Source organism: Berghia stephanieae, chromosome 4 (assembly GCF_034508935.2).
Source record: "Berghia stephanieae isolate SIO BIC M18660-M18661 chromosome 4, UCSD_Bste_1.3, whole genome shotgun sequence".
Taxonomy (NCBI): domain Eukaryota; kingdom Metazoa; phylum Mollusca; class Gastropoda; order Nudibranchia; family Aeolidiidae; genus Berghia; species Berghia stephanieae.
The window spans coordinates 79,725,096-79,750,531 of record NC_088363.1 but is presented as its reverse complement, the minus strand read 5'-3'; the positions used below and the strand labels follow the sequence as shown (position 1 = coordinate 79,750,531).

At 33.4% G+C, this 25,436-nt stretch overlaps 1 protein-coding gene across 2 annotated transcripts in view; it reads right to left on the bottom strand.

Moving 5' to 3' along the window:
• Positions 1 to 4,076: 4,076 nt before the first annotated feature.
• Positions 4,077 to 25,436, bottom strand: part of LOC144971341 (gamma-aminobutyric acid receptor subunit alpha-2-like) — a 156,181-nt gene continuing 134,821 nt past the window's right edge. For both annotated transcript variants that reach the window (XM_078912063.1, XM_078912065.1), the window contains exons 7-11: positions 16,771 to 16,899; positions 12,646 to 12,798; positions 11,737 to 11,957; positions 8,881 to 9,094; positions 4,077 to 7,572 (exon numbers count right to left, since the gene is read on the bottom strand). In XM_078912063.1, the coding sequence (XP_078768189.1) occupies positions 7,391 to 7,572; positions 8,881 to 9,094; positions 11,737 to 11,957; positions 12,646 to 12,798; positions 16,771 to 16,899 (899 nt within the window). In that variant the 3' untranslated portion in view covers positions 4,077 to 7,390. The remainder of the gene's footprint in view (positions 7,573 to 8,880; positions 9,095 to 11,736; positions 11,958 to 12,645; positions 12,799 to 16,770; positions 16,900 to 25,436) is intronic.

The following is a 25,436-nucleotide window of genomic DNA, read 5'->3' as shown; positions in this document are numbered from 1 at the left end:
ACTTTTTTCTTCTTATTATTTTTTGGAAGAGTGTTATTGACTCAGCATTACGGCGTCTCATCTTATTTAGAAAATCAAACAATGTTGAGCATGATCAATGTCCAAATAAGTGACAAAAAAGATCGGAAAATTAAATTGAAGAAAATGCATTTGACATGCACTATCACACTCGATTCATGAGTAACAAAGTACCTGGTTACAGTTAGTGACCTGTATTTAGGAGTGCCCGTACAAAAAAGACGCCAAACTGGTGATTTATACAGTATGAAATAGAAATGTGGTTCTATATAACCCATTGGGGAACTAATTTGTAGAACTTCACTGTATAAATAATCAACTCTAGCCATTTTAGGCAAAAGGGCACATGCGGCTTTACATGAACGTAATCAGTGTATTTTCACCGATGTCGAAAAACTCCGGTTGGTTATAGGGGAAAATACGTATTTTAATTCTTGTTATATAAAGTATATCTAGTATACACCTAGTATACCTGGTATACACCTAATATACACCTAGTATACTTAGTATACACCTAATATACACCTAGTATAATTGTGTTATTGAGTTTAAAGATAAAGGTTTAATAGTTGACCAAATTTGTTGTTGGTAATATCTAGGATTTCTGGTGGGAGAGTGTCCCATTCCTTAATGGTCTTGGGAATAAATTGTCTTTATATTTGTTGGTTCTGTGTGTTTGGGTTGTGAACTTACTGCTATGATAATTTCTTGTGGATGTACAGTGTTGTTTTGCGAAATAATGTGGTAGAGTTACTGCTGTTTTATTAGAATGCACTGTTCTGTGGAGAAGTTGGAGGCGTTTTTCTTTCCGCCTACTTTCCAGTGTTTTCCACCGCAACAGTTTCAGGTCCTCAGTAACGCATCCTGGTTCGCGCAAGTAATTGTTGGTGGCAAACCTCGAAGTTGCCCTTTGAACTTGTTCGGTTTTCTTGATGTGACCTTGCTAATAAGGATCCCACACTGTGCGTGCGTATTCCAATACGGGTCTGACTGAAGCATAGTTTGCCTGTTCTTTCACCTTTGCGGGGCACTGGTACACGTTCCGCCCAGGAAGCCAAGGGTACGATTTGCTTTTGCCACAATATTATCAATATGTTGGTCCCGTTTCAGTGATTTGTTTAGTTGGATTCCCAAGTAGGGTATTGTCTCCACGTATTTTAATAACTGACCGCTATCTTGGTAGTCATAATAAATTTGTTGTATTTTGTTTGTTATTGACATTCTCGGGGTGGAATTACATCTGCCAGGTTTGTGCCCATGATAGAAATGAGTCAAGATCATTCTGTAATATGTCTGCCTCGTTCTGGGTTTCAATGATTCGAAATAAGAGGCTGTCATCGGCGAACAGTTTGAGCTTGGTAAGGGTTGATATGTTTTTTCCTAAGTCGTTAATGAATTTTAGAAAGCAGAGATGTCCTAGGACAGTTTTTGAGTTACCCCCACCCCCCGATAAAACATTGCACTTCTCACTTCTATATTCATGCAGGACTACTTCCTGAGTTCTATTGCACAGCTAGTCTCGAAGCCAAGAATGTAGTTTTTGTTCCTTCTGTTTTGAGTCGGTTTCTTCATCAACGGTCTTTTAGGGGGACTTTGGGTCAATGTTTTTAATTCCATGGTGTTCCAGTTTTCTGAGGAATCTAAAACAAGTAGATCTATTTGTTTTGTACAGTCTAATGCCTTTCCTATTTCTTCTATGGTGTTTACGAGCTGTCTTTCACAAGATCTATGCTTCCGGAAACCATGTTGGTAATCGACAAGCACGTTATGTCTTTCATAGTGCTCCATTATTGAATGAAACACAATGTGCTCTAGTACTTTACATGTGACAGACGTCAGCGACACTGGTCTATAGTTCGAGGCAATATCTCGTTTCCCTTTTTTGTATATGGCAGTGACTAATGCATGTTTCTTTTGGCCCACGGCCTGTGTAGAGTGACTGTTTGAAAATAATGCATAGATAGGGAGATATTTCTTTTGCGCATTCTTTGAGGATCTTGGTTGGTATCAGATCTGGGCCACTTGCTTTGGAAGGATTTAGACCCTGGAGCTGTGTGGTTATCCTGGTTTGGGTAATGGTTATTCTTGACATTGGAAGCAACGTCGTGTTTTCTTTTGTGAATGTACTGCTGTAATGTGTGTTAAGGATGTTTGCTTTCTTTGTGGTGTCAGTAGTTTCCATTCCATCCGGTTTTTGTAAAACTGCTATGCCTAATGGATCTCTGCGTTTAAATTTAATGTATTTCCAGAAGCCATCTGTGGTGCCACCGTTTCGGTTTATATTATAATCGGAGAACGCTATAGGCAAAACTCATTCCAAGACAATCCATGATTTATCGTGGCTTGAGGACGTTGTCGGTCAGCTTTCTCCACGTATCTCGATCCTCTGCAGTAAGCATGCAGTCTGTGTTGCTTTTATAATCACTTTTGGCATCCTTAGGTTATTTAACCCTCGCCTTACCACCCATAGGAAAATCGTCACATTCGTTACGATGCAGCCAACAATTTTCATTTTGTTATAGTTATAGCCATAAAAAACCTCGGCACAGTGTTTCAGAGCTCATTTTTCTGAGCAAAATATAAAATAAAGTCGTTGCTGATCTGTGTCTATTTTTGTGTTTGGGTGAGAATGAAGTTCTGGGTAAAATTCTGAAAATAGACGATAAGGAAAGAGTTAAATATGTCATTCTTTGTCTTCCTCAAGTTCTCTTTCCTTCGACCATCCCAGATGTTACCAACTTTTCTATTCCGTCTCTTCTCCACACATGTCCCAGAAACCGTAACTGCCCCTTTCTTATGGTATCCACCAATATTCTTCCTTTTCTAACCTTCACCAACATGATATTAATTGTGGCTCAAAGTATCAAAACGGTTTCATGTCGGACATTTCGATCGATTAATATTACCTATATCTAATTAAAAACTCTCAAACCTGGGACGTCCTTAGGCCTCGGTAGGGTTTAAAGCCTTTTTTATTGGAAAGATGAGGATCAATACAATCGATTGACCAAGGACGAGTTTTACTTTTCTGTCAAAATTGTTTTAATGTGTTTATTTTGTCAGAGTAGCGGAAGCTCCTGCTCAAACTACGAGGCAGAGGTAGTTGCAATAGAAGCCTCACTGCGACACCTCTCTTCTGTTTTCCAGCTAAACCCTTCAAAACTTCAAAACACTGTCATCTTCACAGACTCCAAATCGGGTCTCCAAGCTCTCGATTTAGATAAACTCTCCTCAACGTTCAATAGTTTAAGATCTCAACGAGATGAATTCCTTACAACACACAGAGTAGACTTATCTCTCCAGTGGATACCGGGACATTCAAATATACCAGGAAATGACAATGCAGACAGACTAGCCAGACTCGGATCAACACTTTTACAACCATCAATTCCAGTTTCCTTACACACAGCGAAACAAATAATCAAAACAAATAAGAGAGAAGAATGGATGAACAGTTGGGCAATGAGCACCACTGGTAGATGTATGTTTTCCCATATGACCACTCCTGTAAAGACTGATTGCCTAAATAAGCTCAGAAGACACCAGCAAAGCATCATCTTTCAACTAAAAACACAACACATACCGCTCAACAACCATTTAAGCAAAATTACAAAAGACACATCCCCTTCCTGCCCCCTATGTCAACACCCCAATGAAACAGTAACACACCACTTGCTTGAATGTCAACCTCTTGAAGACCTGAGATGCACATTCCTCCCACCAAATCCAAGCATCAGTAACACACTTTATAGTCACCTGGAACAACTACAAAAGACATCTAACTTCTACGTCATGGCACAAGACCGAAGGGCTAGAGCTCAGGTGGTCGCTGGTTCGGATAAATATGTAAGTAAGTAAGTCAGAGTATGGAAAAAATTGCTCCACCAACCGATAATTCACTATTTCATTGATGTAACAATGACTGACAGCGTCTTATAAACGTAAGAGTAGAGAAAAAAATGTCTTTTTATATTGAGTTTGAATGCAGACCCCATGTTTCAATCAATGCATGAAATAGGTTTAATCATTTGTGAAATAATGAAAACAAAAGCTTTTAATATTATAGACGATAAAAACATTTATTATTTGATTGTATTTACAAATCACGACATTTTGGATCAGTATGTATACATTATTTTAAAATATTCAAAGACACGTTCGTACATTTTATTCATCTACTTCAAAGTCATTCATAGTAACCGTTTTTATTTAACCACTTAAAAGCCGTTCCCTGGTAAGTAACGTATTTAAAGATTTGGCCAGAAATCTCGTTCTCCAAAAATCGATGGATTTAAATGACACTCATCTTGGCCAAGATGTGGATAATATAAATCAATCGATATGTGAAGGACGAGTTTTATGACCCAAGTTTTAACTACCTGTCTTTCTAGAGTATGCCAGTTATTTAGTTACAGATATTTGATCATTCATAATTCGCATCTTGGTAAATACATTCATTCGTTATTTCTGTGGTTTGTACAGCCTTTCAAATTCCTTTAGCCAAAAATTCATTCATTCATTCAAATTCATTCATTCATTCATATTCATTCATTCACTCACTCATATTCATTCATTCATGTCAATCCTTTTATTTTCTTCAAAATGCATTTATTATTCAAATTCACTTTTTCACACTCAGATTGTTTAAATGAAGGTTTGATTTTTAAAACAAAGTTAATTCACAAATGAGAAAGAAATTTGATCTAATTAGAGTGATGTTCAAAATCAAAAATGTAAATTTAAATCAAAGTATCGGAGCTATAGAATGTATGCGGTTGACATCATTTAACAGTTTTGTGTGGCTTTTTTTAAGACAGCCATAACGGCAATCCTTTCTCACCAAATACTTTCCAAGAGATTCAAAATTAATTTCAACCATTTAGCTTGTTTCCGCAGGCTGAATTGGGGTGAATTTCAATCAAACGCATACAATCTATTGGATGTCAAAGTTTGTATTTATAAATGCTATAGATCTCTTAGAGGATTCTGTCCACACCTATTTTCAAAAGAATCGTAACGTTTAAACTTAAAGGTTTTGGTTGCATAGACAATTGCGACCTACCGTCACAAACGGTATTTATGCCGGGATGATTTATGTACAAAAACTGACTTCCATGCCATAGATTTCAAACTTTGGTTAACTTAACATGTTTTGTTGAGAAAAATGGACATAGTTTCTTTAAGCAACAAAATATATAATCTTTAATTTCTTATCATTTTAATGTTAGAGTCACTTTTTGGCATCTGGTTCTTGCCGACATAATACCGTTTTGAGGCGATGGATCACATTTTATGATTTAGGTGTAGCTTTTGTAATCCTCATCCAAGCCAGTTTTGGTCCATGTGTCACACATACACGATATTTGTGAGTAAAAATTATATATAGAAGTAGAGAAAATGGATTTAATTACATATCAAATGATCATATAAATATAAAGTGTATAGTTTGTCAGATGTATGTGTAATGTAAAGGCAGTTTATCAACGTCTAAAAGAATCGGTCCTGTCAGCAATGGATTGCAGAGCAGATTTGCCTTACTTTCGTTTCGACACCAACAGTTAAATGCTGGTTTCATTGGCTAGTAATTTGCTAGATACTTCGGTCAATAAAAAAGGCAGTTGACTGATGGAGGGTTTTAAGCCCGAAAGTTTAGTATTTTGTGATTTTTCTTAGTTGTTATATTAATGTTGATCCATTACTTTTTTAAAATACTGATTTTGGAAGTGTTGACATTTGCCTCATTTTGATTTTGGCCTGTAAAATCAAAAGCAAGTATGAGTACGTAGAACGTTTTTGAGACTTTGAACTTCTTTAGTATTTCATACTGGATCTGTAGCAACCATAACCACACTTTTGAAAACAAAATGGATTTAAAATTATATCAAAATTCAAAATGTAAAAATAAGAATGATAAATTTTGAATAAGTTACTGAAGTGTAATATTGATAGAGAGGTGTACAACTCCATTCGTGTATCTCATATGTCAGCTTTACAAATTAAAAACTAACAGTGGTGTCTTTGAAAAGAAAGAACGAAAAAACGAATTAAAATATGGGGAATTGGTAAACAAAAAAGCAGGGGAAACAATTGCAATGTTTTTTCTCGAAACAGCTTTTATCATGGTGGCCTCCCTTGAATTGAAAATAAAAGTAAATGAGCGAGATGCCATGCTCCATGAATTAATTCTATTTTTTTAATTTTCTGTATTATTTCAGTTTTTCAGCAAAATAGCAATTAGCCGATTTGACAGCGCTGCATTTTTATGTGTAAAGGCTGAGTTTTTTCTTCTCTGATAGTCAGGGTGATCTGCTTTTATATTAAACTTTGTATTTTGTAAACTTGGGTCATTGAACTTGGAATTTGATCTTGTTTCCAGTTGAAGTCCAGGCACAATAATTAATAGTCTGCGTATCCTGCCATACTCTTGGGAATCCATTTCTACCTTTTGACCAAAAAAAGATTTTACTCTAAATGTCGATCAGTTAAGAAAAAAATCTCAAACATTTCAAAAATGGTCAAACTTGAGACTTACACGAAAGTCCAAGGTTTTAACATTCTCAGGCCTAACTGGTAAAAGAGATTTTCGTAGGAATACGGTGGTCTGACTCAATAGGCCAAATCGCAGTTCCGATTTCCAAATATTTTACTAAGTTTTTAACATTGGAAATACCTAGCTATGATAATTATGAAATCAAAATAATTCCCACAATTAAAAGATAGTGAGATAACCATGTGATTAGAATCAAGGTAACTATTATATTATTTTTTGCAATTGCTCAATATTTTGTTCAGTGCATTGTATAACTCTATTTCATCATTTGTTTTATTCGCTATTCCAGTTCTCGAAGGTAAAATTGAGTCGTACCGATATGATAAGCCAAATTGTATAATCGAATATTATGTAAAATATGTATTAGTTGTATTATTAACACATCTACTTTTTTAAGTTTGGTTAATTTAATTAATGATAAACTTTTATTTTTAAAAAGATAAGGTTATATTTTTATCCCAAGAGAGATGGGTCTGTAAAATTATCAACGAGAATATAAAGACTTATTTCTCTTTTTATTTGTACTGTGACGTATGCACAAAGCTGAGCTATGGTTATTTAAATTACTTAACTTAGATACTTTACATATCAAGTCACCCTGTTTGTTGTCGTAGGAATATTAACATAAATTCCAGAATAGATTTAAACCCAAAATAAATATAAACATCTACTAGGTAGGCTACATAAACAAAATGCTGACAGTGAGTTGCATTGTATCAATTTTGTTTTATTATTACTTTTTTGTCATTTGGTAAAAATGAAATAATAAATAAATTACGTTTACAAAAAGCAATGAACATTGTTGCACACCTCTCCATCTAGTCAACTTATTTCAACGTAAATATAGACGATCCAGTAGCCCACATTGAAAATAGCAAAGGTCAGGGGGAAATAGACTCTTGCCATGATGTCGATGTTGCTAACGCTGGTCCCTGTCCATGAATCTGTAGCTTGAGAACTATTGCCGCTTCCCACAATACATCCCCATATGGAACTCAAGCAACCTAGTAAAGTGGAATAATAGAATCGTCGGGTTTGTTATATTTCGGGTTTTGGATGAAAAAATAATGATGATGATAGCTATGGCGGTGGTGATCATGATGATGCTGCTGCTGCTGATGATGATGATGATAACGATAATGATGGCGATTATATTATCCTTAATTATCATGAAAACAATGACAAAAGTCTAAATAACGACAATAAAATTGAATAAACTAAATAGAAAGGAGGAGGAGTAGGATGAGGACGAGGAGGAGGAGGAGAGAAAGAAGAAGAAGATGAAGAAGAAGAAGAAGAAGAAGAAGAAGAAGAAGAAGAAGAAGAAGAAGAAGAAGAAGAAGAAGAAGAAGAAGAAGAATGAGAAGATGAAGAAGAAGAAGAAGAAGAAGCCTGAGGGCGAGAAGCAGAAGAAAAGAAGGACCAGAATGAGTAAGAGGAGAAAGAGGAAAATAGTTGTTGGTGGGAGCAAAAAAGCGAGATGATAGTGAAAAATGTGGATCCGTGAGTGGTGACAATATTAGCATACGTAATAAGGACACAATTTGAGACAAAGGCACTGGAACAAAGATTTGTGAGAGATGCTAATGGCCATGAATAAGAAGACGTTGATGAACACGGAAATAAAGATGTAGGAAGGGAATGGGATGTTTCAGACGAAATGGGATGTTTCAGACGGAATGGGATGTTTCAGACGGAATGGGATGTTTCAGACGGAATGGGATGTTTCAGACGGAATGGGATGTTTCAGACGGAATGGGATGTTTCAGACGGAATGGGATGTTTCAGACGGAATGGGATGTTTCAGACGGAATGGGATGTTTCAGACGGAATGGGATGTTTCAGACGGAATGGGATGTTTCAGACGGAATGGGATGTTTCAGACGAAATCTTAGTCGTATAGATATAAACTATGCCGATATCTTCTTCAATGTCTCTTTTTTTAATTTCAGAAAACTTTTTTACACCCAATTCCTAATTGTATTCGGAGTATCAACACTCTCTGTTAAACAGATTTCAAGGAAAATGTATATTTACGTTGTTTATACCGTTACTATTGCCAATATATTTAAAGACAATGACTTCTTCCTTTTTCATCCTTTAACAGTCTTCAATTACTCTCTCGAGTTCATCCTCATTGAAATTCAAAAAAATTTGATCGATTTTCCATGCAAATGAACTCGAGAGTTATAATTGCAGTATAAAATAACTCGGAAAACATTTCAAAGAGCGTCAAACGATTAATTTATATCAAAATTCATTAAGGAAGAGAATGGTCACCAGTTTTGTTTTTTTTTTTTAGATTACCATACCTTCTAAATGACCGGAGTTTCCATTTCCTCTGAATATGCCTTGATAATTGGGCATGGGAACCACACGCTCAGGGTCTTGGTTACAGTTTCCTGTGAGAAGTGTCACTTTTTCTGGGGTTTTGTCCTCGCAATTGGAATCCACTTCGTTGCAAGACCGGGTCCCGCCTACAGAATTGGACCCAGAGGCTTGGTTTAACCCTGCTGTTGAGTAGCGCTGAAAATAAATTTAAAAAGATACCGAAGGCTGTTAGCAAGATAATTAGTTTTTACTTCCATCGCTGGAAATTAAATCTATTTAACGTTCAAATATTATTTTAGCCAGTTTCAAGATCGATCAAAAACTTCCGTAACTTCAGCAGGAGTAAATAATTACAAACCTTTGCTTATATTGTAAGAAAGCTAGCATTTAATAATTTGTCAAAGAAAAAGCTATCGCTTTTAGTAAAGAGAATGTAGTTCCCCAACGTGGGAAAGACTTCAATTTAGCTAATTGAATCCTTTTAAAATCTAACTCAATTATCCTCTTCTGGCCCATCACAACATAATACCTTCGTGAAGCGATAGGCCACGATTTCGTAGACCTTTGTCTGCTTGTGAACAGTTGTATTGTTCTGTTTGTTTTTTTTTTTAAAAGGATGTTTTACATTAACAAATGCATTTACAAAAGAATGATAGACCTTTCATTGGTCTTGTGTTCGTCCAGATAAGAATATTATGAGACTGTTACAGATATCTTTATATTTGGTATTATGAAATCGTGGTAAATAACATATTGAACAGTCAATTTGAAATAATTAAAATTGATCAAATATATACGTATGAAATTGACGCTATATGCACGAACTGAAAGCGGTTCTCTGCAATGAAAAATAAACTAAGCTTAAGTCTAATATTTCCGACTTTAAATTAAATTCTAATCACCCGACAGAATACCGTTTGAAAGGGTTGAGCAAAATTTAAGTTTCAGTGTCCGCTGTAATAGAAATGAAAATTATAACATGGACTGTTATTGACTTTATTTGCTGCAAATATAGTTTTATTTATCTCAGATACTCATAACATTTTGAACATAAAGTATTTTCTACATTATTTATAATTATGGGTGAGTTGGATGGCTGTATTGACATGGCTTGAAATGTTGACAATGAAAGAGCAATGGCGAATGTATTTTAATGATAGGTTGCTGTTGTATTTACTAAACAACATGCAATCATGGTAAAATTTTGCAAATCGATTTCAATGCCCAGTAACATTATTTGTTTTCCATATTAGTATAATAAATATTAAAAGAGTCTTCCCACGCAGATTTTATGCAGACTAAACTTAAAACCATAAGTCCACCATTAATAAATAATCAAAACTGTTTTTAAAAAAAGGTATACTTATTTCTTATTGTTTTTATTTATAGATTTTGTGTCATCATAACAAAAGCCAGAGACTCCCTCGAGAAACTCAAGTTATTTATCAAAATGTGTTTCCATTTGGGACAATATCGGCCAACAGTTTGATGGCAAAGTAATATATGAAACCGTCTATTGTCAATAGAATTCCTTCCGCTTTCAGAATAGTTTGGTATATCGCCAAAGCTATTTACAAAAGTGGAATACAGTGGTGAAAAGGGTAAAATAAATGAAACTTTTAAATGGGATTACAATTTTTTATAGTACTTTTATTGTTGAATGTAACAAACAAAATCAAAATTTGTTTTTTTTTCTTCTATTTTTCACCTCAGAAAGAATTCCATAAATAGAAGTATATTGTAATTTGAATCTAATTTTAGTACATCAAAATTTGTGTCTTCCTTATTTTTTTTTCGTATATTCGCACAGAAAACGCAATCATATCTTGAACACTTTTAATCCTGGAGCAAAAGTATAAAAATATTTTTAATTGAATATTAACTTAATATTTACATTTAAACATATGGATGTACGAGAACTGAATATTTATCAGTAATAACAATAATTGATGTAAATGATAAAGAACTCATCAAACGCTAACAACTTAAAACTGTTAATGAATTCAACGAAGCAATGTTCATTATCAGCCCTTATAACAAATCGTATTCTGGTTCTTATGGAACGAATGGAAGTTTGGTCACATCTTGAGGATGAATATCTTTCATTCTTCGACCAGCATAAAGATTGATCTTCAATTGTCTTTGGACATGGTGTCCAACCCGTGCCCAGTCCAATACGTCCTCGATTTGCGTAAAGTCAGAAGAACATTTTGTTCCTCTAAATATTTTCAACAGCTTGCTTTGACCCAGGAATACTCACTATCAGATTTGGTCAATCCCTGTCCATTCGCCTTCTTAGAAAATGGACTGATAGCCCTGGGGTGGCATTAGCAAGCACAGAAAAACTAACGTTATTCTTTTACGAGTAAATACCAATGCTGAGTTCTATCACATGTCTCCTACAATGCTACAATCAAGCAGCACTTAATTTTATAAAACCTGATTTTTTTACAGCAAGATTACGTCCGCAGCTGGTTGTAATAATCTATCGCAACTCTTCACGAAAACAATAGATCTTCTTTTATGGCTATCAAAGTTTCCAACTCATCGCCAACAGAGCTCCTATGAGACTAGTTTGAGACAGAATAACGAGGAAATTATTGAAGCTCTATATTGGTCAGAGAATGGTACTATATCGAATGTTACATCTGTTTCATGAGAAACTTGCAACTTGTTATAGAGATGGATGTATACGCTCCTGAAACCAGTAACAATTCTGTATAAACAACGATTTTCTTTAACAATAAGTTGTTAAACAATAGTTTAATATGACCGGCCGGTGTTTATAAGGAAGATTTATAAATCGTTAAAATATCCCATATAAAACACTAACTCACCACGCTTAACACAACTGCTTCGTCCTCGTCCTCATCAGAACTAACCTCCTTGGGCATAAGCTTTGTGTAATAATTGACGGCAGCATATTCCATAAGAGCAGCCATTTCGTACAAAATACAAACATTGATGAAGACATCAAGTGCTGTGGCATATGGTACTCTAGGAAGACCCTCTCTTACAGTCATACAGATGGTCGATGTGCTTAGGATAGTGGTCACCCCTGGTGGAGAATGGAACTTTTTGTGAATTGTAGTTATGAATGTTGTAATAATTAATCTTTACACATTTCAAAAGATAGAGTACATCATAAATAATTCCAGAGGAAACATCATCTGCCTTTGATGCAAGTATTTCTGCTATCAGCTAGAATAAAATTGATGTAAATATTCTATGAAGATCCAGTCACACACAACTCTGTTAATAATAGTAGCGGTCCAAGTTCAGTCTTTTTGAAAATATCATTAATCTATCATTACTGCAAAGAATAAATGAAAGAAAAATTTGTTTTTTTTATGTTTGTGTTATCTACAGCTAAAGCAAAACCTTCATTTTTATTTTCATCGGGTTATTGCTTGAGTCAGCGTATTTTTGTCTCTTAAAACTCAAAGGAGAAAAGAATATCACGAAGATTGTGCTTTGTTGATAAAATATGATATCTTATTAAATGCTATATCTTCACTGAAAAAAAATATTAATTAACCAAAACTTCATATCAAATGACATGAAATGTCTTTGCACTCTGGATATCATCTCACGAACGGATTAATAACTATATAATCATACATTTCTACGGGCGTCATGTCTCGTCGCAGATTTTCTGTGTTATTCTTGGCTTGGAAACCTATATAAGCCCCTGTGTGCAGAGTTAATGGATGTTGCACTATATAAAAATCTCAAGTTTTACTGACCAAGTAGGACTCTCGCTGGAGCGGCATCGCTGTTGATCCAGAATGACACCCAGGATATGGAGACAATCAGATAACAGGGGACGTAAGTCTGCAGGATGTAAAATCCCACAGCTCGTGTGAGATGTATGTAAACTTCAAGGATAGAGAACTCTCCTGTCAGGAAAATAGATAATCATTTGTTATTTACATTTAGTAAGTGAGTCACAGAAGAAAGAAACATGTTATCCAGTTATGAGTCCCAATAGAACGTTTTTTAATTTATTTATGGTAAAGGAGTTCAAGTAGAAAGAAACAGATTATTTGGGTATGATAAAGGAGTCCTGGTTAATTATTTTTAAAACGTATAGGCATTGCAGTCCCTAATGCACGGCACGTCTTAAAAACATGCTGAATTAGTCTTCTTAGAAAGAAATATGTTATTTAGTTATGATAAATGTTGCCAATCGAAAGCACAGCTTATTTAGGTATGACAAAGGAGTCCCAATAGAAAGGCCCAGCTGGTCTTGGTGTATCAAGGAGTCACAATGAGGTATAATTGTTTCTAATATATTTTCATTAAAAACGCTCCAAGACACAGAAAGAGACACAGAGAGATAGAGGGAGAGAGAGAGAGAGAGAGAGAGAGAGAGAGAAAGAAAAGAGAGAGAGAGAGAGAAAGAAAGAAAGAAAAAAAGAGAGATAGATATATAGATAGATAGATAGATAGAGAGAGAGAGAGAGAGAGAGAGAGAGAGAGAGAAGAATCATGATTTATATGTACATGGGAGTTCCATTTGACACAGTCATAACAGTTTGTTATTTAAGACGTGTAAGAAAATGCCATATCTCCCAAGTCAACACTTCTGTTCACTGACAAAATACTCTTTTTACATTCCAAGCCAAGGTGAAAAAGTCATTTTCCAATGTACATCAAAATTAGTAGAGCACATCCGTTTGGAACACGTTAATCCTAATTTGTTCCCCCAACCTTTCAGTATGCCCAGAAGCGTTTAGGTTGGTGGGTCAATTAAATCTGGTGGAAAGTGCTTTGAGGCAGACTGCGCCCATAGGGCCGTAGATAATTGTTACTGTCCGTATAAAAACACAGGAACCGAGATAAACTCTAGCTCCATAGGCCCGTAGCTAGAAAGAAGGTTTTTTTTTAAATCCTTCAACAGCGGCATCATTAAAAGTCGATATAAAATCTTAAATACTCGTATTTTATGAATAGAATATTTCAAATTGTATAACTCCTCAACGAAACAAAGTGATCATTAAAACGGGATTAATCTTTGAAGTTTCCAACATCAATTTTTTTTTAATTCCTTTTATTGAAATAGCATAGCTAATCATCATTCATCTTTTATTATGCAGCCTCATTTTCAGATTTACAAGAAGCATAAAACAATTCAAAAACATAGAAAAAGAAGAAAAATAAATAGTTTGAAACACATTGGAGTGTTTCTGTATCGAATTAACATGATATGATCTCTAGCATTAAGTATAAGAGTGGAAAAAATAAGATTTATCACAGCGTTGCGCCGTGAGAGATAATGACATTTATTATGTTGACGAATACGCTCGAATATAGATAATAGTAGAAGTGATACGTATAGTGTTAAGAACATCTCAATGTATTTTTCGGCAGGCTGTTGATTGCAAGCGTTTAATATTACTTTTAGTTGTTGCAAACCAATATTCAAATGAGGCAATTTCAACATTGTTCAGAATCAGTATTCTGGTTTCTAATGTAGAAAGAAATCGAAAAGGGCCCACGGTCAACAGTATGGAACGACGTATTGAAGCAATTCGATCCACATCGTGTTCATTAGGTTTATCATCCATAATGATTACTTTTACTTAAATGCATATTAACCTATTGGGACTCCAAGATAAAATTAGTCATTAAATAACCAGGTCAAATTAATAAATAAAATTTTACACTTATAAATTTACATCTTATTTTTTTAATGACAAAAACACAAACAAAAAAGAAACCCAAGGAGTCCTTAGCAAAGCTTGTTGCCCTTAATATACTGTGATAAAATTCCATGTTCTTCAATGTATTGTACTGCTAGCATTAGGTAAACCGAAGACCGACCTTCCATCTTAAACCGGTATCACGCCGAGATGGTTTGGATTCTAAAAATTGGATTTCTCTTCATAAGTATGATGAAGCATTGGTTAAATGTTTGTATTTTGATATCAAAGACTTATTGCATGGCTTTGGACTTATTAAACAAGTTATTTTAGCGCGTCACTTAAAATAACTATTTTTATAGATCTCGAGCCATGAAAGAATACATTTACTCCAACCCTTAAAATAAAATTCTTAGACATTCCAAAACCAAAAGTAGTCCAGGGCTTTATTTTGCAATGAATTAAAAGTTATCTAGAAATATACAATGATCATTTTATAAAATAAATTGGTTCATCATGAAAACATTTCAATTAGAATTCCACATTTTTATGTTGGATTTGTATTCATACGCACTAAAAGATATTTAATTTGATCGAGCGGCCGTCTTATTCAACCCCTATTTAAGCGAACAATATGAGCGATAGTCTTAGATATGCAATCGCTGAATAACAGTTTTAATTTAATGAGATCAAAATATTACAGACGTCTAGATACAGTGATCATTTTATAAAATAAATTGGTTCATCATGAAAACATTTCAATTAGAATTCCACATTTTTATGTTGGATTTGTGTTTATACGAAACAAAAGATTTTTAATATGATCAATCGGCTGTCCTTTTCAACCCCCCATTTAGGCCAATAAAATGAGCGATAATATTAGACATGCAATCGTTGAATATTTTTTCTATTTAATGGGATCAAAAATGTTTCAAATATTATGTTTTTACTAAGGTATGATAGAGTATTAAACGGTTATGGTTGGACTGAGAAGAATGGATATAGTTTTCTATAGTTAATGTATCTAAAACTTCCTATGTCTTGAAATATTACATGAATATCAATAGGTGTAATAATGGCAGTGGTGGTGGTAGTAGTAGTAGTAGTAGTAGTAGTAGTAATAGTAGTAGTAGTAGTAGTAGTAGTAGTAGTAGTAGTAGTAGTAGTAGTAGTAGTAGAAGTAGAAGTAATAGTAGTAGTAGTAGTAGTAGTAGTAGTAGTAGTAGTAGTAGCAGCAGCAGTAGTAGTAGTAGTAGTAGTAGTAGTGGTAGTAGTAGTAGTAGTAGTAGTAGTAGTAGTAGAAGTAGTAGTTGTAGTAGTAGTAATAGTAGTAGTAGCAGTAGTAGTAGTAGTAGTAGTAGTAAGAGTAGTAGTAGTTGTAGTAGTAGTAGTAGTATGAGTAGTAGTAGTAGTAGTAGTAGTAGTAGTAGTAGTAGTAGTAGTAGTAGTAGTAGTAGTAGTAGTAGAAGTAGTAGAAGTAGTAGTAGTGGTGGTAGTAGTAGTAGTAGTAGTAGTAGTAGTAGTAGTAGTAGTAGTAGTAATAGAAGTAGTAGTAGTAGTAGAAGTCGTAGTAGTAGTAGAAGTAGTAGTTGTAGCAGCAGTAGTAGTAGTAGTAGTAGTAGTAGTAGTAGTAGTAGTAGTAGTAGTAGTAGTAGTAGTAGTAGTAGTAGTAGTAGTAGTAGTAGTAGTAGTAGTAGTAGTAGTAGTAGTAGTAGTAGTAGTAGTAGTAGTAGTAGTAGTAGTAGTAATAGTGCTAGTTGTAATAGTAGTGGTAGTGGTGGTAGTAGTAATAGCAGTAGTAGTAGTTGTTGGTGATGTTGCTGTTGTAGCAGTATTAGTAGTAGTAGTAGTAGTAGTAGTAGTAGTAGTAGTAGTAGTAGTAGTAGTAGTAGTAGTAGTAGTAGTAGTAGTAGTAGTAGTAGTAGTAGTAGTAGTAGTAGTAGTAGTAGTAGTAGTAGTAGTAGTAGTAGTAGTAGCATCAATGGTTGTAAAAATATCTGAAGTTCGATTGCCGCCGAAGAGTGGATACAATGCCTCATACAAAACCGTTCCCAATAGGTCACGGTATGCAGGAATATGGAGAATTAAATGTGTTTTTACAAAATTTAAAAATTAAATCAATGATCTGGTCTATATGGATGATAAAATGGAACATATATAGGCCACATACTCATATTACTACTCGTCTTATCCACAAATTTAACTCCCGAGATTACATTAACTTACCAAATTTACTGGTCTTGGAAATACTTTTCTGTTTTATACGTCCCAGTTCAAATTGTGATAACTTGACCCCCGGATCGATCTCCACTTCCTTCATCCATTTGTATAGAATTTCTTCTGTGGTGTATCCAACTGAGGAGACGGGGAAAGTGATAAAAATGACAATGGGTAAAAGAACATGGCTAGAGATAAATAAATGCATTTATCATTGAAAGAAAGGAATGATTGACAAATAAATAAGGAAGTTAGAATTGATGGGATGGGGAGGGGCCAGCTTATATCTCTGTTGGTGAAAAGCTAATTATACAGGAATGTATGAAATATAGCGTCAGAACGGTTATGTTAGGGACGTTTATATGCTGAAAATTGGTTTATTCGTTATAGTCTTTAAGTTCAATATCTCATGATTCTTTCCGATATGTAAATATTAACATATTAACTTATTCAACTATTAACTTAATAATTTATTTGTTTTGATACTTTTAAAAGGCCAATTTGAACTATATACAATCTGCAGTGTTGAATTTATTTAGATATCACTCACTCTCTCTATGAAATTACTACTTAGTTATTTACATACATATATCATTATGACATATTTCTATTATCTATTTTAGTATCTAAATTGTAACCTCGGTGGGTTATATTATTTATTTCCCCAGAATCTACAAGTAATTTTTTTCCAAAAAACAAATCATCCATCTTAACGACTAAAATTGTAAATGAAATAATTTATTATAACGTAATATAAATGATTTCCTCATGCTTCTTTGCTGTCTAATTGTTTGTTCCCTGTAGGATTTAAAAAGCTTAACGAAAGTGCATAAATCGTAAAAGACGATATTTCCGAATATCATCATATTTTCTTGTTTAGATTAGATACCTATACTACTACATTGATACCCATAATCAATAGACCCACATTACAGCACCAAATATACCAAAATCAACATAAACTTAAAAGACCTCATTATTCTTTGACAACCACTGGTTGACAGGAGCGTGAGCAATCTCTGACACGATGAAAATCTAAACAATTTTGGAGTACTCCTTTTTATGTCATGAAATGGTCTGCCAAAATGGGCTATGAAAGGCTGTTTAGCTACCGTTGACGTATTTGTTTCGTGCAAACACATTACTCAAAAATATTTGTGTCGCACTTTTGTCATTCCGAAATAGAAGGGGAGAAAAAGGATGTCTTCCGCGTTCGTGTTCATTTTGCTAACTTTGGTGGGAAAATGTGGGTCGATGACAAATGAGCATAAATGTATGACTTTTCCTTAGAAGATGGTGAAAACCAGATGCAAATATCTATAACGGTTTTAGAATAATAAGTCTTAGGAATCGGGGGAGGACTTTTGGGGCACCCTTTATAGTATGATTATATTATGCTCTATCTAAAACTTAACACCATTATATTGCAAAAATGTATAGTGCAGAAAGAATAGTGTGCTTTGAGAAATAGCATTTGCTCATTTAGAAAAGAATTTAAAGAGTTTTCCTACAATGAAGAAAAGAGGCGGACAGTTATGTTAACATTTTAAAAATACAAGCCCAGTAAGACAATAAGCAGAGTAAACATTTATATCTGCAAGAATCAGGAGACGTAATTTATGACGTTCGTTAAAACATATCCGAAGGAAATTTGACAAACAACTAGGCCTAATTGATAATGTAAACGTGCATACATTAATGCAACTCATTAGTCAAAACCAATTCTTATGACCTAGATAATAAAATGATAAAAATGTTTGGCTATACAATAACACAGTATAGTTGTCTACATGTTGAATAGAAAAGGAAAGAAGAAGAAGAAGAAGAAGAAGAAGAAGAAGAAGAAGAAGAAGAAGAAGAAGAAGAAGAAGAAGAAGAAGAAGAAAATGACAAAGTTAACCTATAAAAATTCTTAGATCAGTTGCAATCATGCATAAAGAGTAACGTATGATACAGATTATGAGACGTTTATTTTCTTGCTTCGTGTCTCTTTTGATAAATCAAAATGACGAAAATTATGGAATTATTGACAAGCGACAACCTTCACAGTGGTAGATTTGGTTAGGTTATAAGGTAAAGATACTCATAAAACGGACGTTTCCATTCGCGCGAACAGACAGATAAAGCTGTCCATTTTTTTCGGTCTCTGTAGCAATCTTATAAATGGGACCCATCTTCCCGATTTAATCAATGTACCCGATTAACTTCAGTACCCTGGATAAAAAATCGTATTAAAAAATTTGGCAAGAAATCTCGTCCTCCAATTATCGATCTATTTAAATGACATGCATCTTTACAAAACCTGGGCTTAAGGATTACCTCTCGAGGTCCCCGGTTTAAAAGTTTGTGTCAAAATTATCGTCATTCAAATCGATCGATATTTAAATGACGAGTTCTCATGCCAAATCTTTAAATACGAGTTTTTCCAGATTACAGCAGTTTTCTGGTTTAAAGGTAAAATGATCAACAATATGCAATATGTAACTTTACTTTTGAGTTCTTTGAGAAACTATATTCGATATAACAATATGAAAACTTAATCAAATTTTGGTGGCTATAAGTTCAAGTTTCAGCTAGTACCCCCGTCTTTCTTTTTCTTTTTCTTTTTTTTTTCTTCTTTATTTTCCACTTTCATGTATGTTGGCATCAAATTGTTGATTTATTGGCGAAAGCCTAAGATTGAATAAACTTTGAAACCCGTCATAATATTACCATTTTGATCCAATGAGTCGTAAATTGTTCACTTTTAATGTTTTTTCTCTTTGCACCATGTCGTTTTCACTCGACGACTAAACAAATTAATCCAAAAATAGATCTTTAAATGATAATAACCAAGAAGAACAATCCCCCCAAATAAATTAATACAGCGCTTTTTAGTGGATATTGCGCTATAACAAAGCTCAAGTTAAAATATTGGAATGAATTATAAATAAATAAATAAGTCATAAACACTGAATTAATAAATAGATAAGTAAAGCAATAACTTAAGGAAAAAAACAACAAAATAACAACCAAAAATACTGAACTGCTGATACCGTTTGTCTGAAATCGTCGTTTGTTTGTAAACATCATAAAAGTTATATCACGGAATACCAATATCCGCTCGTCACGATGTCTTCCCCTAGCTGACCTACTCGCCCGCCGATGGACTTGACAGTTTTAGGTTATATCTAAATAGGGAAAGTAGACTGAATTAGAAACGCGTCTTATTATATCAAGTTCATATAAACTACGGCCAAACGATGATTTATCACATCTAGATAGTTTCTTTTACGTTTTGGCTAGAAAATGTCTACTTCAAATATAGATCAAAAAAGATGATCGATGATCTAGAGAAGTCTCAGGTTATACATTTTTTACAAGACGTGGCACCTGAATTGATCAATATATTATGCTTTGCAACGGTTCTTTGAGACAAAAAATTAAACTGTTTTTTTGTCAGTGTGTAACAAAGAATCAATGTCATGTAACTTGATGGTAAATAATATCTGAATTGGTGTACTGAATACGATTTAGTCGAACATCCTTTGCAACGCAAACTACATATTATATATATATATATATATATATATATATATATATATATATATATATATATATATATATATATATATATATATATATATATATATACATTGATTGATAAGGTAGCACCTAAGTGATTATTTTCTTGTAAAAGATATGAATAGCACATAATCTGAACAGAGCGTTTCAAATATTTACAGCCTCCAATGCGCATCTCAATGTTTCGTTTATTTCATCAGCAATCAAGGTAAAATATACAGTATAAATAACTTGTTAGAGCAAATATTTTATAATAGCATCCATCAATCTCCGTCACTGCCTATATAATACAGATACCTAGAAGACCATTAGTCAAGCTGGTAATATTATGTGTGAAGTTCAATACCCAACAGAGTAAAATGGCCAAGAGTAAGTCAGTTCGTTCCAACATTTGTGTTTTTCCCCTTGAACAAAAAGACTATTTAGCATCTTGTTTTTACTTATAGATAGTATGCAGATGACAACACTCAGGCCTTTGTTATTGTTTTTGCCATCCGCGTTTGTGAGTTGTTCTCACTAAACTGTATTAACCAGACTATAAAAGTTCATGGTTACACAGAGTTTGTGTGTTGGTCCGTTATACTTCCGGATGGCAATGTTGTGAACTCCTTGGCCAAGCGCATTCTATCTATACCATACCGTTTTGAGACGATGGGTCGAGTTTCAACAAGTTTCAGCGATAACTGTATATTATGTGACCCAATGCTTCAAAAAGGTTTATGTAAAGAAGATTTAGATCCTGAAAAGTGTATCTCTCGTCAAAAGTACGAGAAATGTGTTAAGTTCATTGAGAAGCGGAATTAACTTCATTGAGCGTTTTGTTATTGTGTTTAGACAACCATTTTGATGATTACTTCTCACTATGTTCTATCAATCAGACTATAAACGTTGAGGGTTACACATAGTTTTGAATGTCAGAACGGCATTTCTCCGCTGGCGGATGATGTGAGTATTTTACTTAAACGTATGGCATCAATATGTATTATTTAAAAGAATCAGTATTGTTTCTTTGATAGAAAAATCAATATTTCAAATACCTGACTTTTTAACTTGAGCTTTAATATAGCGCAATATCCACTAAACGTGCTCAAAGCGCTTTATAAAGGGTCCCTGACCAACAGCAACACGAAACAAGGAGAACGAGACATGACGCATGTTAGGCGATATTACATTTTTTTCGGACAGAGACGACACTGTAAACGGCCAAGTACTCATTTTACACATGAGTATGGTGAGAGGATGTGAATAAAGAGCCTTTTCCAAGGACTCAACTATGTGTCGTACCACAAGACCACATAGCCGCACAGTATAACCTTAGATTTAGTCTTCAGCATTTAATTATCTCCAATATAATATCGTTTGGAGAGAGTTGGGTCATAATATAGATAGTTCGAAGATGACGTCACTCAGGTCTTTGTTATTGTTTTTTGCCATCCGCGTTGATGAGTAATGCTCACTGAACTGTAATAACCCGACTATAAACGTTCGTGGATACACACAGTTTTGTGTGTTGGTCATTTATACTTCCGGATGGCAATGTTATGAGCTTCTTAGCCAAGCGCATACTATCTATAGATAGTTCGAAGATGACGTCACTCAGGCCTTTGTTATTGTTTTTGCCATCCGCGTTTGTGAGTTGTTCTCACTAAACTGTATTAACCAGACTATAAAAGTTCATGGTAACACAGTTTTGTGTGTTGGTCCGTTATACTTCCGGATGGCAATGTTGTGAACTCCTTGGCCAAGCGCATTCTATCTATAGAGTCTAATTGTTCTTTGTGTAAACTTGGGGACTACAATAGCTCAGTTAATAGAGCATTCGTTTCACACGCAAAGCGTGCAGTTGAGTATTTTCTGAACCTCCTGTCCACCCAGCAGTGATTGGGTGGCTGGGTCTATTAAATCTGACGAATAGTACCCAACTATATTGTCCAGTGCACACAATTGGATTCAGTAGTCTGATGTCATGCAAACGGCAACGGCGGCCATCTTGGTTCTAAACAAAGAAAATCATTACTTTTTATTCTTCATGCTGGCTAGAACGTTTCATTCCCTTTTCATATGCCTTTTGATCAGAATGTGTAAAAGTCAAGACATGATCAAATTTATGTGTTTTTTTTCCTCTCGAAACGTAATTATGCTCGCCGGAGAAATATTTCATACGGGCGTCCGCCTTTGTTCCGATAGTTTAGAGCCGGTGTTACTAAGTTACAATGCGTCATTAGGAAGGAAGTGACGTTACGACTATTGAATCCTATTAAAACCGTGATAAACTACGGTTCCATGAACGTACTGGCTACCTGAAGGACTATTTTATTTAAACTTAAATTCAAGCTGAGAAAAAATCCGAAGGTATCTCGTTGTCTCCAGATCGAGGTCTGTAGTTCTAGGGGGGAGGGGGGGGGGGATGCTCTTATTCTAACACCGGCTTAAATTTGTAAATGGACAGATAATGTTTTGACACGTTTTATCTAACGGATTAGGCATGGGACGTGAAACAAATCGAGACATTTCGCATCGCTCTTAGAACAATATTATTATTGTGTCTGTGCAAAAACCAAAAATAAATGAATTAATAATAATAATAATAATAATAATAATAATAATAATAATAATAATAATAATAATAATAATAATAATAATAATAATAACAATAATAATAATAATAATAATAATAATAATAATAATAATAATAACAATAATAATAATAATAATAATAATAATAATAATAATAATAATAATAATAATAATAATAATAATAATAATAACAATAATAATAATAATAATAACAATAATAATAATAATAATAATAATAATAATAATAATAATAATAATAATAATAATAATAAGTCAATAATAATAATAATAATAATAATAATAATAATAATAATAATAATAATAATAATGCAATTTTTGTTGGAATCGATTGATTCCACCTTCCCAAAATCGGGACATTATGGACTCTGACAAAATGGTTTATATCGTGAACTGATAAAATGACGCATTACGTGGATTCTAGTCCTTTAATAAGTCCAATAATAAGTCAATAATAATAATAATAATAATAATAATAATAATAATAATAATAATAATAATAATAATAATAACAATAATAATAATAATAACATATATAATAATAATAATAATAATAATAATAATAATAATAATAATAATAAAATAATAATAATAATAATAATAATAATAATATAATAATAATAATAATAATAATAATAATATAAATAATAAATAATAATAATAATAATAATAATAATAATAATAATATATAATAATAACAATAATAATAATAATAATAATATAATAATAATAATAATAAAAATAATAATAATAATAATAATAATAATAATAATAATAATAATAATAATAATAATAATAATAATAATAATAATAATAATAATAATAATAATAATAATAATAACAACAACAACAACAATAATAATAATAATAATAATAATAATAATAATAATAATAATATAATAATAATAATAATAATAATAATAATAATAATAATAATAATAATAATAATAATGCAATTTTTGTTGGAATCGATTGATTCCACCTTCCCAAAATCGGGACATTATGGACTCTGACAAAATGATTTATATCGTGAACTGATAAAATGACGCATTACGTGGATTCTAGTCCTTTTTTTTAAAAAAAAATTGCATTTTAATCCAAAATAGCTCAATTGGATTCAGTAGTCTGATGTCACACCGCCCGGCATCGGCGGCCATCTTGGTTCTAAACAAAGAAAATCATTACTTTTTATTCTTCATGCTGGCTAGAATTTTTCATATGCCTTGTGATCAGAATGTGTAAAAGTCAAACATAATCAAATTTATGTGTGTTTTTTTTTCCTCTGGATACGCTTTTATGCTCGCCGGGGAAATATTTCATACGGGCGTCCGCCATTGTTCCGATAGTTTAGAGCAAGTGTTACTAAGTTACCATGCGTCACTAGGAAGGAAGTAACGTTACCACTGTTGAAGAGTATTAACCAGTATATATATATTTATTTTTTTTTTTGAATTTGTGACACACCTTTACACGTTCTCGGACAAACATAGTTGTTTGTTCATAAACAACAACGTGAATGAAATCGACCTCTCTCTCATCATTGTTATTGTTTTTTGTACCAAATGTGTGACTAGTTATCACACGATTTTCTTGATCAAAACGATTAAGCTCACACATAGTTTTCTGTGTTGGTTCTAGAAACAGTGGGTAATTTATCTAGACACATACCATCGATAGTAAAACATGTGAAGTTTGCTCTGTTTACCAATCACTATCATTGTTTACAATATGACGACTATCCGAGAGGCGTGGTTATCTAGGTGTCTATAGATAGTTCGAAGATGACGTCACTCAAGCCTTTGTTATTGTATTTTGCCATCCGCGTTTGTGAGTAATTCTCACTAAACTGTATTACCCCGACTACAAAAGTTCAAGGTTACACATAGTTTTGTGTGTTGGTCCGTTATACTTCCGGATGGCAATGTTATGAGCTTCTTAGACAAGCGCATACTATCTATAGGAGGTCTTCTAGGCTCATAAGCAATGGGATAGTTATTGACATGTGGCACAGTTATTGTTTTCTGACCACTTGACTACCAGAGTCAAAAGATAACCCTGATGTAATAATGGTTAGAGGAGGTGGATCACGTTTAGATATCACATGGATAGCTAATAATTACAACGTTGACGTGTGCAAAACATGAAAGTCGTCCATTAGTATATATTTATTTATTTGATTATCTATTTATAATAAATTGAAATCAATCGACAAACAATTAAAATACGGATATAATATGATGACTGTTTGTCATTATCGAAAACAGATGTGATTTAATAAGATTGTTTCAATATCATGTTATGAATAAGGCATTGAAATAATGATTATCCTAGAAAGCCTTTTAGATGACAAGATACGATATAAATGTTGGGTACAACCAAAGAGTGTGTAGGTAACGATTGTTATGTTACCAAGAGCTCTCACTTCCCGCTTTTGGTGAAGCCATGCATCTTCCGTCTTCTACTCGTATTTTCTTCATTGTATCAGTAAGCCTAGCGCGCATGATACACGCGGAGCA